At 40.9% G+C, this 14,996-nt stretch overlaps 1 protein-coding gene across 1 annotated transcript in view; it reads left to right on the top strand.

Moving 5' to 3' along the window:
* LOC146986534 (uncharacterized) overlaps nucleotides 1-14,996 on the top strand; it is a 1,046,957-nt gene that overhangs the window by 319,389 nt on the left and 712,572 nt on the right. The window contains exon 8 of the mRNA XM_085780502.1: nucleotides 10,652-10,825. Coding sequence (XP_085636628.1) covers nucleotides 10,652-10,825 — 174 coding nt within the window. The remainder of the gene's footprint in view (nucleotides 1-10,651; nucleotides 10,826-14,996) is intronic.

Raw genomic sequence — 14,996 nt, 5'->3', positions numbered from 1 at the left:
GTTCTTAATTTTTTTTTTTTTTGAAAATAGTTTTCAAAATGCATATTACCTGATTTATAAGGAGGGTTTATAATTCACTTACAGGAGAGTGGTAAGGAGTTGACATGGGGGATAATGTTAGTTTGCTTTGTTAGGTGCTTTACCGCATGTACAGGCTCCTTTCTCAGCAGCTCCGCTGCCATGTGGGGTTTATATTACCCTTTTTTTTTGGGGGGGGGGGCAAAGTAGGGAGTTCGAAGGGTATGTTCTATCAGTTTGGTTCACGTTGTACTCATTTTTTTTGTTTGAATACAATGGCATCTTCCTTTTTCATGTGGTAGCGGTGTCATGAGTGGCCCAACGAATGATCATAGGAATAACATTGTTAATCTAACTTCTTGGAATGTCAGAGGTTTAAACAACCCATCAAAGAGAGCCAAGGTATTTTCTCATTTACGTGATTTGAATGCTGATATCTTATTTCTGCAAGAGACACATATTAGACACACAGAGGCCTCAAAACTTAGGTGTAGCTGGATAGGACAAATATTTCAGTCAACCTTTTCAGCCAAGGCACGTGGTGTGGTCGTTTCATAATTGTGACTGGCAAAATTTTGTCTGTTCACGTTACCCTCCTTAACTCATATGCACAAAACTTTGACAACCCTGGGTTTTTTCGAGGTGTTTTCCGGCTGATACCTGACCTAGCAACAACCAACTTGATTGCAGGTGGTGATTTCAACTGCGTCTTAGACACCATTTTAGACAGGTCCTCACTTCGCCCAGTTAATCCTTCGAACTCCACAAATATGCTGAATAATCTAATGAAGTCGCTTAATCTGCTTGATATCTGGAGGATTCACAATCCCACAGGGAAAGAATATTCCTTTTTCTCACAAGTTCACAATACATACACAAGGATTGATTACTTCTTAATTGATTCTAAGTTGACAGCATTTATTAAGTCATCTAAATATCACAATATCTTAATTTCAGACCACAGCCCAGTTTCTGTAGGCATGGACTTCGGATGGAAAAAACCACACTATAATTGGCGATTCAATCCAAGTCTTCTTAATGACAAAATATTTTTGGAAAAATGCTCGCTTTCGATAAAGGACTATTTAGCTTTTAATGATACAGGTGATGTTTCAGATTCAACACTGTGGGAGGCCTTTAAGGTTGTGATAAGAGGTTTTGTCATATCCTATGAAACTGCACAAAAAAAACAGAGGAGACAGAGATTATCAGTTATAGATCCACAGCTTACCCTCCTTGAAAAACAGTATAGAGAGGCTCCATCCTCACCTTTATTGAAGGAAATCGTTAAGTTAAAGCATGAATATAACTGTATTCTCTCTCAACAAATTAATACTTTGTTGTTGAAAGTGAGGCACAAACATTTTGAATTGGGAGATAAACCTGGCCCTCTTCTTTCACGCCAGCTACGAGGAGCACAAGCTAGCAGGGCTATTCACGAAATTAAAAGTCAGACGAGCTCTATTGTTACAGACCCTGTTGAAATTAATAAGTGCTTCAGGGACTTTTATGAAAATTTATATAAATCCCAAACCTCCGCAACAGAAGGGGATACTCTTCAATTCTTGTGCTCCCTTTCGCTTCCTAAAATAGACTGTGATGCACAAAATGAACTCAATGCGGAAATTACTTTACAGGAGGTTATCACGGCTATAAAGGATTTTCCGAGTGGAAAGTCACCTGGTCCTGATGGCCTGGGCATTGACTTTTATAAAGCATTTATTGATGATGTGGCCCCTCTATTATTGAGAATGTTTAAAGGATCGATAAGGAATAAAAAACTACCAGACTCATTATATACGTCAAACATCTCTTTAATATTGAAAAAAGATAAAGATCAGACTGATCCATCGTCTTATCGGCCTATTGCTCTTCTCGGGAGTGACCTCAAAGTCTTTTCCAAAATCCTAGCTAATAGATTGAATAAACATGTTGCAACTATTATACACCCAGACCACGTGGGGTTTATTCCCAGGAGATTTTCTTTTTTTAATGTCCGTAGATTACTGAATATTGTATATAGCAAACAAAACAAGTCAAAATCTGCAATACTTACACTTGACGCGCACAAGGCATTTGATCAGGTTGGATTGGAAGATTGGAAATACATGCTTTTAACAATCAGAGAATTTGGCCTGGGTGAAAGTTTTAGCTCATGGGTAGAGATGCTTTATGCGTATCCAACTGCATCAATCCTTACCAACTCAGACAGATCTCACCCTTTCAACCTGCACCGTGGTGTTAGACAGGGTTGCCCCCTAAGCCCTCTGTTGTTTGCTTTGTGTATTGAGCCCCTTGCAATAAGTATTAGATGTAATCCAAAAATTATCCCTATACATCTGGGTAAATTAGATCATTATATAGCGTTGTACGCTGATGACGTGATCCTGTTCTTGTCGCAGCCTGAAAAATCTTTTCCAGCTTTATTGGATCAAATTAAAACCTTTGGTAAGCTATCAGGATATACTGTAAACTGGCAGAAATGTGAATTTATGCCTCTGAGTGAGGACTTAAATCCCAACTTTCTCAGAAATCTACCCGTAAAGGGGACCACCCATGTTAAATATCTTGGCACTACAATCCCCAAACAATTTGATCAGCTCTATACACTGAACTACAAGGCTCTGATTGATAAACTTAAAACTGATATTGAACTTTGGCGAACACTGCCCATGTCAATGATCGGCAGAATTAATGCTATAAAAATGGTGACCTTACCTAGATTCCTATACATATTTCAGAATGTACCCATCTTTCTGTCTAAAAAATTTTTTAAAACATTGGACTCAATCACTATGCCTTTCGTTTGGGGATACAAACCACATCGAATAAGTAAGAAGCACCTCTGTAAGCCAAAGGAACTGGGTGGACTGACGCTCCCTTTATTTTCAACATTATTATTGGGCAGCTAATGCACGAGCACTTGTGTATTGGCAGCAAGCTTATCCGACAGAACTTAATGCTACTACACCATCATGGCTTGCCATAGAACAGGACGTCACTGGTACCTCCCTCCCAGCACTACTCAATACAGCAAAGAGAAGGCCTGGACCATTTAAAGGGATTGGGATTATAGTAGAACATTCATTAAAGGTGTGGTACCAGATTAAAAAAACATTTAATTTAACTAACACTTCTATTTTTGCCCCCATTTGTCACAATCATGCATTTCGCCCCTCTCAGTCAGATTCTGTTTTCTCTTCCTGGAGAGGGAAAGGTCTGGTTACTCTGAAAGATTTATATATTGACAATGTTTTTGCCTTATTTGACCAACTTAAAAGAAAATTTGATTTACAAGCATCTCACTTTTTCAGATACTTGCAAATCAGGAACTATACTAGAGCAAACATCTCAAACTTTGAAACCTATAACTCGCCAGATGAAATCTACTCTCTTATAACAAAGAAACCTGAGACCAAAAAGCTGGTGTCCATGTTTGTAAATGTGTTTGCAGTTCAAACTGCTCCAAGTACGCAATATCTGAGAGAGTCCTGGGAGAAGGATATAGGTACCACCATTTCAGAAGATGCATGGCGTAAATGTCTTCATAGCATACATACATGTTCAGTTAATTCAAGACATCAGCTAATACAGTATAAGGTTATACATAGACTCCATTATTCACGTGTTAAACTGCATTCATTCTATGCATCCACTTCACCATTATGTGTAAAATGTAAACAGACTGATGGTACACTGGCACATATGTTCTGGTTTTGTAACAAACTTGGTAGATTTTGGCATGATGTTTTCCATTTCTACTCTGAGGTTTACGGATATGATCTCACGCCAGACCCAGAGACAGGTATCTTTGGCTGGTCTCACCAGCTTGATACTCTTAGTCGCTGGAAAGCCTTATCAATACAGTATGGAATGGTTGTTGCAAAGAAAATTATTCTTAAAGTCTGGAACAAAGAAACATCCCCATGTTTTGAAGCCTGGCTCACTGAGTTCTCAAATATTTTATATATGAAAAAATTCGATTTGAGTTATTAGGAAAATCAGACAGATTCCATCAAATATGGCAACCATTTCTTGATCACATCACACAGCTGAGAGGACCCTCATGACACCTTGATTTCTTGATTATGTTTGAGTATTTATTTGTCCATAATTTACACAAATGTATATAATTGTATACAGTCATGGATGGCCAAACTGTAATACCGTAGAGTACAACTTTCACCCTTTTTTTTTTTTTTTTTTTCTTTCTTCTTTTTTTTCCTTTTATCTGTCTTTTTTCTTTCTTTTTCTCCCTAACCTACTTTGGGGGAGGGGGGTGGGAAAGAAGTGGTAATTGTTTGGGTTGTTATGTACCTGGATGTTTTGAAAATGAATAAATAAAGTACTTAAAAAAAAAAAAAAAAAACGAAGAGACCGAAATCGTGTACTTTGCGGCCATTCGATTTTCAATTAGATATCAAAATCATAAAGTGACAGATTATTTTGTTTTTTCGTTTTTTAATCGAACACAAAAAACGAAAAAATGTCTGGTTTTTCATATTTCAATTTTAGGCTTCGAACAAAAATATGAAATGGAAAAACGGGCCACAGGACTGAATTTGATTTTAATATTTAGCCTAATTTGTCGGGTTTACGTGACCCGGAAGTTTGCACGCACTCACAAAGATCATACATTTTTAGAGACGTGATCCGCGGAGCTGAAGGGTAAAATATTGGGTCAAGGACAAGACGGGACACTGCACAGAGCAGCAACCACGAAGACTTGTCAACTCACTGGTCATTAAATTAGACACGTCGCCGCAGGTCCAACCAGTGTTGGAGCCTGGACCCGATCCGGCCGGACTCACGAGCATTAATTTTTTATTAATTCAAAAAAAAAAGAAGCCCATAGTTGTGCTCATAGAGACGTGACAGGTGGGGCCAGACAAGCTGGTGATCAGCTGTGGTCATTGAATTGTTAGACACTATAGGTCATTTCAATTTGCGCGTCTGTGTTTTTTCCTTTTTATTTATAGGCTCATTTATGCGGATCGAGAGTGAGCGAGTGAGCAATAAGCGCGAGAGAAACAGCTGGTGTGCACCAGATGCAGGTTGACCAGCAAAAACTGAAACGAGACGGTTAAAGAGAGGAAAAACACAGAATATACAATACCTATATGTCCAAAAGACTTTGTCCAGTCGTCACGACGTGAACGAGGGAGGGAAGATCAGATGGTGGCTCAGGTTTAGTGATGAGGAAACCGTCACTGCAGCTGCACAGGTGTCAGCAGCTGCTCCAAACAGACACGTTACTAACTTTATTTTGAAGGGACAGATTAGATGTTGATTTTGTTAACAGTGACTTTATTGCACCCAAACATTAAAGCAGAAGTAAGCGATCCGGTCGTTTTGGTTAATGCTGCGTTCCAGGCAGGCTTTTGAAACCGTAAATTACAGTTTCAAGTCACAACTTACGACTTTGTAGCGTTCCAGGCAACCCACTCGTGTTTTTCCGACCTGTTTTACCTGTGAAAGTCACTATAACTGCCACTCGTAACTTCTGACCGGTGAACTCGTACCAGATCGAACTGGTATGACTTCACGGTCGGAAAAACACGAGTTACGAGTTTCCTTGAACGCACCATAACAGTCCTCGTCCCTACGTCGCCACATTCACGGCGTCCCTTGGCTGCACACACAGCCCTGCATGCCGTTCTCTCTCCTCATTGGATAAAAACTGTAGGATACGAGAAAAGTTTTCTCCTGGGCTCAGAGCAGAGCAGAGTGACTGACAGACCCGTGTTTCAGACCAAACACTCTATAGAAGTGATTGCTGTCGGAAGATATAACTATTTAAGACTTATATTAACACAAATATATCACTTACTTCTGCTTTAAGCATATACCGTAAAACTTCAAATAATGGCCGAGTCCCAAATTGCCGCCGGTCCCAATTAACCGCCGGGTGTAGCAAAATATTTTTTATATTAAACGCCCATCCCAAATAAACGCCGGGTCAAACATTGTTTTTCTGGTTGCCAAAAAATATTCTATGCAAATATAGTGGGTGTCTTGTGACATTAAAGTCGGCCGAGGACCGACGGGACGCCTCTGGGCTGGTTGCTCCTGCCCGGTCTGTCCACTCCTCTCATCCGCACTTCAGCACCTGTCCTGGGCTGCACAGTGTCGGCTCGGCTCGGCTCGCTCCTCGTTTTAAATGACTAAAAAGTAGCGTAAACAGCCTACTGTTCTCTGATTACTCATACGCGTATTTAGTTACGTTGCATTATTATTAGTTATAGGCCTACTTCATTCATTCAATCAAAAAAAAACAAAAAAAAAACGGCCGGTGGTGCGAGCCAACACAGGTGCTGAAGTGTGGGAGAGGAGTGGAGAGACTGGGCGTCAGCCACATATCCAGTCCCAGACCTCGGTTAGTCAGGGATTTCATCGGGCTCCCAGGACTTCCTCCCCGGCACAGGGCACTTTGTCGGCCGTACTCCAGGGATTTTTGTCCTGATCGTGTCCAGTTGGTCTGGACCATCCCTCTCCCTACTTTTACGAGTGCTGGATTCAGATTTATTTTGCATTTGGTGCGGCTTCTTTTATAAGTTACATGTTCTGTCACTGCTGCAAATTTCTATGGGAGGGGCAAGAGGACCCCCCCCCCACTAGTGGAATCACCTCTGCGCTGTGCGTAATAGTCTCGCGTAATGACAGCTCCTCGCCGGCGGTGAAACACAATAAACTGCACGGCTTCTTGCATATTTGTTTCATGACATGGCTGGTGGAGCCTATATACACAGCGGTATACAGACATGTGGAGCAGGCGGCAAATTGATATGAAAGCTGGTTCAGGACATCTTCGTCCATGGACATGATCCTTTCCCCTCTGAAGCCGCCCAACAGTGGGCTGTTAAGTTAAAGGGCAACTTCGGTTTTTTTCAACCTGGGCCCTGTTTTCATATGTGTTTCTGTATATGTGAGTGATGGATAATACTTTTATTGAGGTGGCTCCAGTATTGAGCCGGGCAGGCAGCCTGCAGCCCAGCTAACACACGTGATCATGATCTACCTTTAGCACGTCTCTTCTTCTTCTTCTGACTGGCAGTAGTCATCCCGGTCAAAGTGGTCACAGCAGACCCTGTGGTCGGCACGGCAACGGCGCAGTGCATCCACAGGAGTGTTAGCATCCATTTAGCACAGCTAACTGTTAGCCCTAACTTGTGAAAGCTCTGTGAAAGCTGCTCTAAGAGCAGCCCAACATTTTATTGTTACAATTTGTAAATTCTCTGGTCGTCTCTCTTCACCTCAGTCAGGTAACAGTATTCCCCACCGGTGTTTTGCCGCGAGTTATCGCAAGATTTCAGAACGAGATTTCTGGCATGGTGAGATTTGGACACAGATCACAGCAAACAGCGACCTCCAGCTAAAGGCAGAGACTATTAGGTTCATTTCTCCTTTCTAGTATGTTGTCGGACACTCATTGTAACTATCTGAGCTTGTCAGTTTGAAAAAAATGCCCGTTTATAGGGCGAACTTTGACGGGAGCCACTTGCCCGGTTGAAGAGCGTTAGCTGGGCTGCAGGCTGCCTGCCCGGCTCAATACTGGAGCCACCTCAATAAAAGTATTATCCATCACTCACATATACAGAAACACATATGAAAACAGGGCCCAGGTTGAAAAAAAACCGAAGTTGCCCTTTAACTTAACAGCCCACTGTTGGGCGGCTTCAGAGGGGAAAGGATCATGTCCATGGACGAAGATGTCCTGAACCAGCTTTCATATCAATTTGCCGCCTGCTCCACATGTCTGTATACGGCTGTGTATATAGGCTCCACCAGCCATGTCATGAAACAAATATGCAAGAAGCCGTGCAGTTTATTGTGTTTCACCGGCAAGGAGCTGTCATTACTCTTCCATTACGTGCACACCAAATGCAAAAATAAATCCAGACCAACTGGACACGATCAGGACAAAAATCCCTGGAGTACGGCCGACAAAGTGCCCTGTGCCGGGGAGGAAGTCCTGGGAGCCCGATGAAATCCCTGACTAACCGAGGTCTGGGACTGGATATGTGGCTGAAAAGAGTAGAAAAGAACCATAAAGGGGCCGCTGCCAGCTGCCAAATATGCCCGGGGTTGGAGATCTCAGGGTCGGAATGAGTCGGGAGTAGGAGTTGGTCTATCACCCAGCCCCAGCGGTGGCCTTACTGCAGCAGATCGTAATACAGTATATATGTTTTTTATAAACAAACACACACACGTATCAGCGGCAAACAGCTGCGAAAATGTATGCATATGCTTAAAACACAACATTTACGAGGGGGAAACAAGTTTTTAAATGGCTGTAAGACAATGCATTGGGCTTTTATTTTGAAGTTCAGACACTTCCGGTCTGTCATCGGCGTTAATATTATTATCAAAAACGAAAAGAGAGACTTTGTAACATTCAAAATTAATTTTGGTCTCCTCGTTTTTTTGGTTTTAAAACCAAAAACCAAAAAACCAGCCTGAATTGTTGTTGTTTTTTTTTTGTTTGAAATGGAAAACCAAATTACCACTAGCTTACTTTCATTTTTTGACAGTTCTGTTTAAAGGACAAATCGAATGGCTGCGAAATACACAGACCTTTTTACTGCAGCTTTCATCTGATTTGATTCTGACACATTTAATATTTTCTCTTTTCACAGACTTGTTCATTTTGGACTCTCAGAGAGTCACTGTGAAGTCGTGGCCTCAGCTCTGAAGTCCAACTCCTCCCACCTGACAGAACTGGACCTGAGTGAAACCACCAACCTGAGTGATTCATCAGTGGAGGTTCTGTGTGCTGGACTGGAGAGTCCAAACTGTCGACTGGAGACTCTGAGGTGAGTTCACTGACTGGACCTGTTGGACTTTTGTCTGTGTTCAGTTCAAATGTCAGGAGTGAAGGGTCTGAATGGTTTTCTGGAGAGTCCAGACTGTAGACTGGAGACTCTGAGGTCAGACTCTGTTTTATTTCTGTGCTCAGATGAATGTGATGTGAAAGTTGTGTTGATACTGAGCTGCAGACATGAGGCTGATATTCTACTGATCCACACTGAGGCTGTAGGACAGGGTAGGCAGGCGCTCACAGACCAAGACCAGGGCTGTGGGGGGTCGGCACCTCAGACAGCTCATCACACAACAACCTCACAACAAACACATTCATGCACAATGGTTCACACAGATCCAAGTCTTAAACATGTGCAACACCTTTTCCCCACAATCCATGCCGTCCTGACATCAGCTGTTATTAACACACAACTCAGATCAATAACAGGATCACATGTTGGAGCACCGCTCACATCACACAACAAACCTTTAACACAATCCACACTCACACCTGAGCAACAAGGATGTTAACTGTACACAACAAGCTGTTGTTACAAGGTTTACAACAGATAGGACACACAACCTGGGCTGTGTGTGTGTGTGTGTGTGTGTGTGTGTGTGTGTGTGTGTGTGTGTGTGTGTGTGTGTGTGTGTGTGTGTCTAAGTGTCAGAGAGAGAGTAGGTTAAAACTTGCTAACTGTTAGCCACCGTAGCTCAGGCGTTGGTCTCCCGTCAGATAAAAGCTGCTGTTGTTCTTCAGATGAAAGCTCATTAAGGTGTTCACCTCTCCAGTGGAGCATCACTGCAGTTGAATTAGCTGCTAAACTGCTGGAGGCTAAAAAGCCAGGGGACACGTCTGTGTGTTGACCATTCACCAAGGCAACGTGAACAGAAGTGCAGCTCAGACATGGTGCAGTTAAGTTAAGAGGCAGCGTAGCGTTGTGCCTTTTCACCTCCATGTGAACTCTCTGTGGGAACTTACTGCACATGTGCAAACAGCCACATACACACCGTACTGACAGAAGAGGCAGAGCAGCTCTGGGCCTTTGCTCTGTAATACTACACATGGCTGAGTGGTTTGTGCAGCTGCTGCCTGGACAGAAGCTAGCTCTGTTTACTGGCTTTTATTAGACCATGAAAATCACCACATTCTGACACATTGAACTTGTAGTAAAGTTATCTGAAAGTCCAAAAGAATCCAACTTTAGATGAAGTGAATAAATCAAAGCCCTGACTGCACCTCACTGGTTTTTAGTCCAGTCTCTGTTTCTCTTCATGTTTCACCTCCACTACAGAAACACATGTGATGTATCAGACAATAACTGATCTATAATCAATAGCTGCTGGCTCCACCTCTTTCCTGAGGCTCTGTGATGTTTATAGTGAAACATTCAAACAACATCCCATAATAAGCAGGTGTGTTTCAGGTTTTTCTGTCTCTGAGCTTCATTCAACATGTGTTTCTACACGTTAGTTGCCATGGTAACAGAGTTCAGCCTCACATGTTTGTTGTCTTGAGCATGGTCAGTAAATCTCTGATCAATGTGGCTGCACAACATGAGTTTGTCTGGATGGAGCCACAGGTGGAGCTGACAGGTGAAGAGGCGGAGTCACTGCGTCTGTGTTGAAGCAGCAGCAGCTTCTCATGAATATTAATGAGCTGTTTTCTCTCTATGTGACTGTTTAACCTGCTTCCTGTTGCTTCAGCTGTTGGACTTTGATTTTCTAAACTTGTTCTTTCTGAAGCTTCTTCAGCTCTGAACAGATGATGAGACACTGAACGCTGTCAACAAGGAGCTTTGTCCTCAACTCACTGCTTTTATTCTTTATTCAGATTGATCAACTGCAGGTTGTCAGAGATCAGCTGTTCTTCTCTGGTCTCAGCTCTGAAGTCCAACCCCTCCCACCTGAGAGAACTGGACCTGAACCACAACGACCTGCAGGATTCAGGAGTGAAGGGTCTGAGTGGTTTTCTGGAGAGTCCAGAGTGTAGACTGGAGACTCTGAGGTCAGTTCACTGACTGTTACTGTTGTAGATCTTAGATCTTTGATCCACAACTGAACCTGATTGATCTTCACTCAGAACTTGAATCATTGACTTTGATGTCATGAATGAAGGACGTTTGAAATAGTTGTTGTCTCATGTTTCCACTTGTTCTTCTCTCACACTGACAATGACTCTTCACTTTCAGCTCATTTCACTCAGTCTGATCAATAATCAATGATCTGATCACTGCAGGTGTGTGTGTGTGTGTGTGTGTGTGTGTGTGTGTGTGTGTGTGTGTGTGTGTGTGTGTGTGTGTGTGTGTGTGACAGAGAGAGAGAGACACTAAGACAGTTTTTATTTTTTTTAATGAGTTACATGTACATGTGCTGTACAAAATAACCATGGCTGGGACAGCCAGAGTGAAAAATGACACACACTTGAGACCATCAGGGACATTGAACTTGTAGTAAAGTTATCTGAAAGTCCAAAAGAATCCAACTTTAGATGAAGTGAATAAATCAAAGCCCTGACTGCACCTCACTGGTTTTTAGTCCAGTCTCTGTTTCTCTTCATGTTTCACCTCCACTACAGAAACACATGTGATGTATCAGACAATAACTGATCTATAATCAATAGCTGCTGGCTCCACCTCTTTCCTGAGGCTCTGTCATGTTTATAGTAGGGCCGGGACTCGATTAAAAAAATTAATCTAATTAATTAGAGGTTTTGTAATTAATTAATCGCAGTTCATCGCATTTTAATCGCATATAAATATTTGACCTGAGAACAGTGAGAAGCATTTTTTTTTCACATGGATTTTAGTATACCATTGAATGACTGAATACATAAGCTTAAGCAACAAAACATTGTTTTTTTTCAAGGTGGTACTTAACCAAGACCAACAGACTAGGGATGCAAATTATCGATTAATTCATTACAGTTTTTTACGATTGAATAAACACAATTTTGATTGTTTTGTTTTGTTTAGCAAAACCCAACACACGAATAGCACAACCACATACCCAATTAGCAAAACACCTTAACTCCTTTGCAAAATGAACCACTCTTGTAAAAGCTATACACTAACTTATCAAAACCATATTTTTTTACCATATGAAACACACACGTTGCATATGACTTAACTCTGTTTGCACCAGTTACACTCTGCTGTTGAAAACCTTAAACACTTTCGGCTAATTCTGCTTCTAAGTGCATAGAGTAGTATGGGTGAAGCACACAGTAAATTTGCAAAACATCGCTCGGATTTGCACAACTGTAAACACATTTCCAGTCTGAATGCCCTTATGACAGATGCCACGGTGAATCTGCTGAGAGCGTCAATCCATGGTTCACAACATGGTCCACAAGAGTTGCGTGAATTTCATTGCTTAAAGTTGGACCTCTTCTCCTTTGAGCTTCACCTACTCCTGCTTGAGGTCTTCCTCTTCCTCTTCCTCTTCCTCTTCCTTCCATTTTGGTTAAGCTTGGTGAACTCACCTGCTGCATTTTTATAGTGCTTAAACCTGATTGGTGTGTCTACAATTAAGCAATCTTGTGTTTGCACACCTGATGGCAGTGTTCAATCAACTGGCTCATAGGTGTGGTAATTTGACAGTCAGTGCTTTAGAATTGCAAGGAAGTGACATCTTGATATACTTTTGTGTCTAATGCATAGACGTGTGTGTTAGTGTTTCAAATCACGGTGTGTATTGTTTTGCACAAAGTGTGAACGGACTCATTGTGCTTACAGTGGTGCAAATCTGGGGCCAAGTTTTGCTCCTTGAGTGTAAGGTTTTGATAATTGGGCAAAACTTTAGATTTTAGTGTTTATTCAATCGTAAAAAACTGTAATGGATATTTGATACATACAGATTAAATGGTCTTTCCTGCCAATACACTATGATGATTACTGTAGTATTTAACTAGGCTACTTAAATCACAGTAGCATAAACTGAAACTGATTTGTTGAACTCAGCAGCCAGATGTAAACATTAATAAAACTCAGTAACCAATCACACAGGCAGCTCCATGTTGTGTCAACAAGGAGCTTTGTCCTCAACTCACTGCTTTTATTCTTTATTCAGATTGGAGTGCTGCAGTTTGTCAGAGATCAGCTGTTCTTCTCTGGTCTCAGCTCTGAAGTCCAACCCCTCCCACCTGAGAGAACTGAACCTGGGTGGAAACAACCTTCATGGTTCAGGAGTGAAGGGTCTGAGTGGTTTTCTGGAGAGTCCAGACTGTAGACTGGAGACTCTGATGTGAGTTCACTGACTGTTACTGTTGTAGATCTTAGATCTTTGATCCACAACTGAACCTGATTGATCTTCACTCAGAACTTGAATCATTGACTTTGATGTCATGAATGAAGGACGTTTGAAATAGTTGTTGTCTCATGTTTCCACTTGTTCTTCTCTCACACTGACAATGACTCTTCACTTTCAGCTCATTTCACTCAGTCTGATCAATAATCAATATCTGATCACTTCAGGTGTGTGTGTGTGTGTGTGTGTGTGTGTGTGTTCTTCATTTCATCTTCTTCTTTTATTCTTTATTCAGATTGGGCTGGTGCAGGTTGTCAGACATCAGCTGTTCTTCTCTGGTCTCAGCTCTGAAGTCCAACCCCTCCCACCTGAGAGAACTGCAGCTGGAAGGAACAACCAGCTACTTCAACAACAACAACCTGAGCTCTTCATCTCTGCAGCAGCTTCATGATCTTGTGAAGAGTCCAGACTTTCGACTGGAGACTCTGCAGTGAGTCTGATCTGTAGCTGTTTCCACAGCTGATGAGACTGTGGGAGTGAAATAAAGTGTAAAGTGCAGCAGGTGAACCTGTCAGGATGTGACATCATCACGTATGACATCATCTATGACATCACAGACTCAGAAAACGCTGCAGCAGCTTCAATGTGTCAATCATCAGTGATCCAGTCACAGGTAAAGGTGTTGAGTCAAACAGGAACAATGAGCTTCACCTGTCACTCAGGTACAGGAAGTACTTTTACTCCACTAACTCCTAACTAAATACTTTTACTGTGATACTGTCATTATAGAAACTTTTACTCTGCTCCTATATTATAGTATTCACTGTGATACCTTGTAAGAAGTACTTTTACTCTGATGCTGTCAAGAGAAACTACTTTTATTGTTGTGCTGTAAATACAGTAAGTAATTTTACTGTGTTACTGTAAGTAGCCTACTGCCACATCCACTTGTCGTGCACAACAAGCAAACACAGCAAAAGACCAAAATACATGTTTTATAACGAATTTCTTCTTTTCGCCCTCAGTCTTATTAAACAGAAAGATGCCATTTAATTAAACTATTTAGTATTATTGATAAGTATGATTTACAAAAGAAACCCTAGCCTTTATTTTATAACTTAACACACATATGTACATAATTTCCTGTACGTTTTTTTTTCTTCTTTTTTTTTTTCAATATTTGCTCTTTCAAGACTCAACATGTAGTCATAACACATCAGAATATCATTGCAGAGCAGCTAAAACAACAACAACAACAACAACATGAAAAAATAAATATTATTTAGGTGTCAGGCTCAGTTACATTTCAAAATGAAAGTGTTTATTTTCGCAAATTACAATAAAAGGAGGTTTTTTTCATGGTTTTACAGTGAATGTGTTGTCGAACAAGAGATTATGAATAAATGCAAGAACTGTCAGTTTTAGTTTTTTAATTCACACGTGAAAAACTATGGAGTGATATTTGTAATTTTGTTGCTGTCAATGTTGATGGTGATTTTATTTTGTTTTGGAGGAATGTACTACTGTTTGCGCTCCCTGACCTGAAAAAAAAAAAAACAAGGAAAAAGCCAACAGAACTTTTATTATCAACCTTATTATTTTAATGGCAAAATTTCATATTCACAAATGTAAGTTCATTTAAAAAAAAAAAAAAACCTTCTTTTACCGGTGAGCTCAAGCAATACATAACCTCCATAAAATTTTCAAGCAACCAGAAAGTGATTAAGACTTTCAATATATGTGAAAACTTGAACATTTTTTTGTAAACTTGTAAATTCCCCCTGGTGTATAATATAGATATGCTTTATAGATTGCATTTTATTATGAAAAACAGTTTTTGTAATGTGAAACTAAGTTTTGAACCAAAAATAAATAAAAAAAATTCACACATGAAACGTAAATGATGTCACTGTTTATTATTATTCTGTTCG

Source organism: Trachurus japonicus, chromosome 6, assembly GCF_045865225.1.
Source record: "Trachurus japonicus isolate A0001 chromosome 6, Traja_1.0".
Lineage (NCBI taxonomy): Eukaryota > Metazoa > Chordata > Actinopteri > Carangiformes > Carangidae > Trachurus > Trachurus japonicus.
This window is presented reverse-complemented; position numbering and strand designations above follow the sequence as displayed.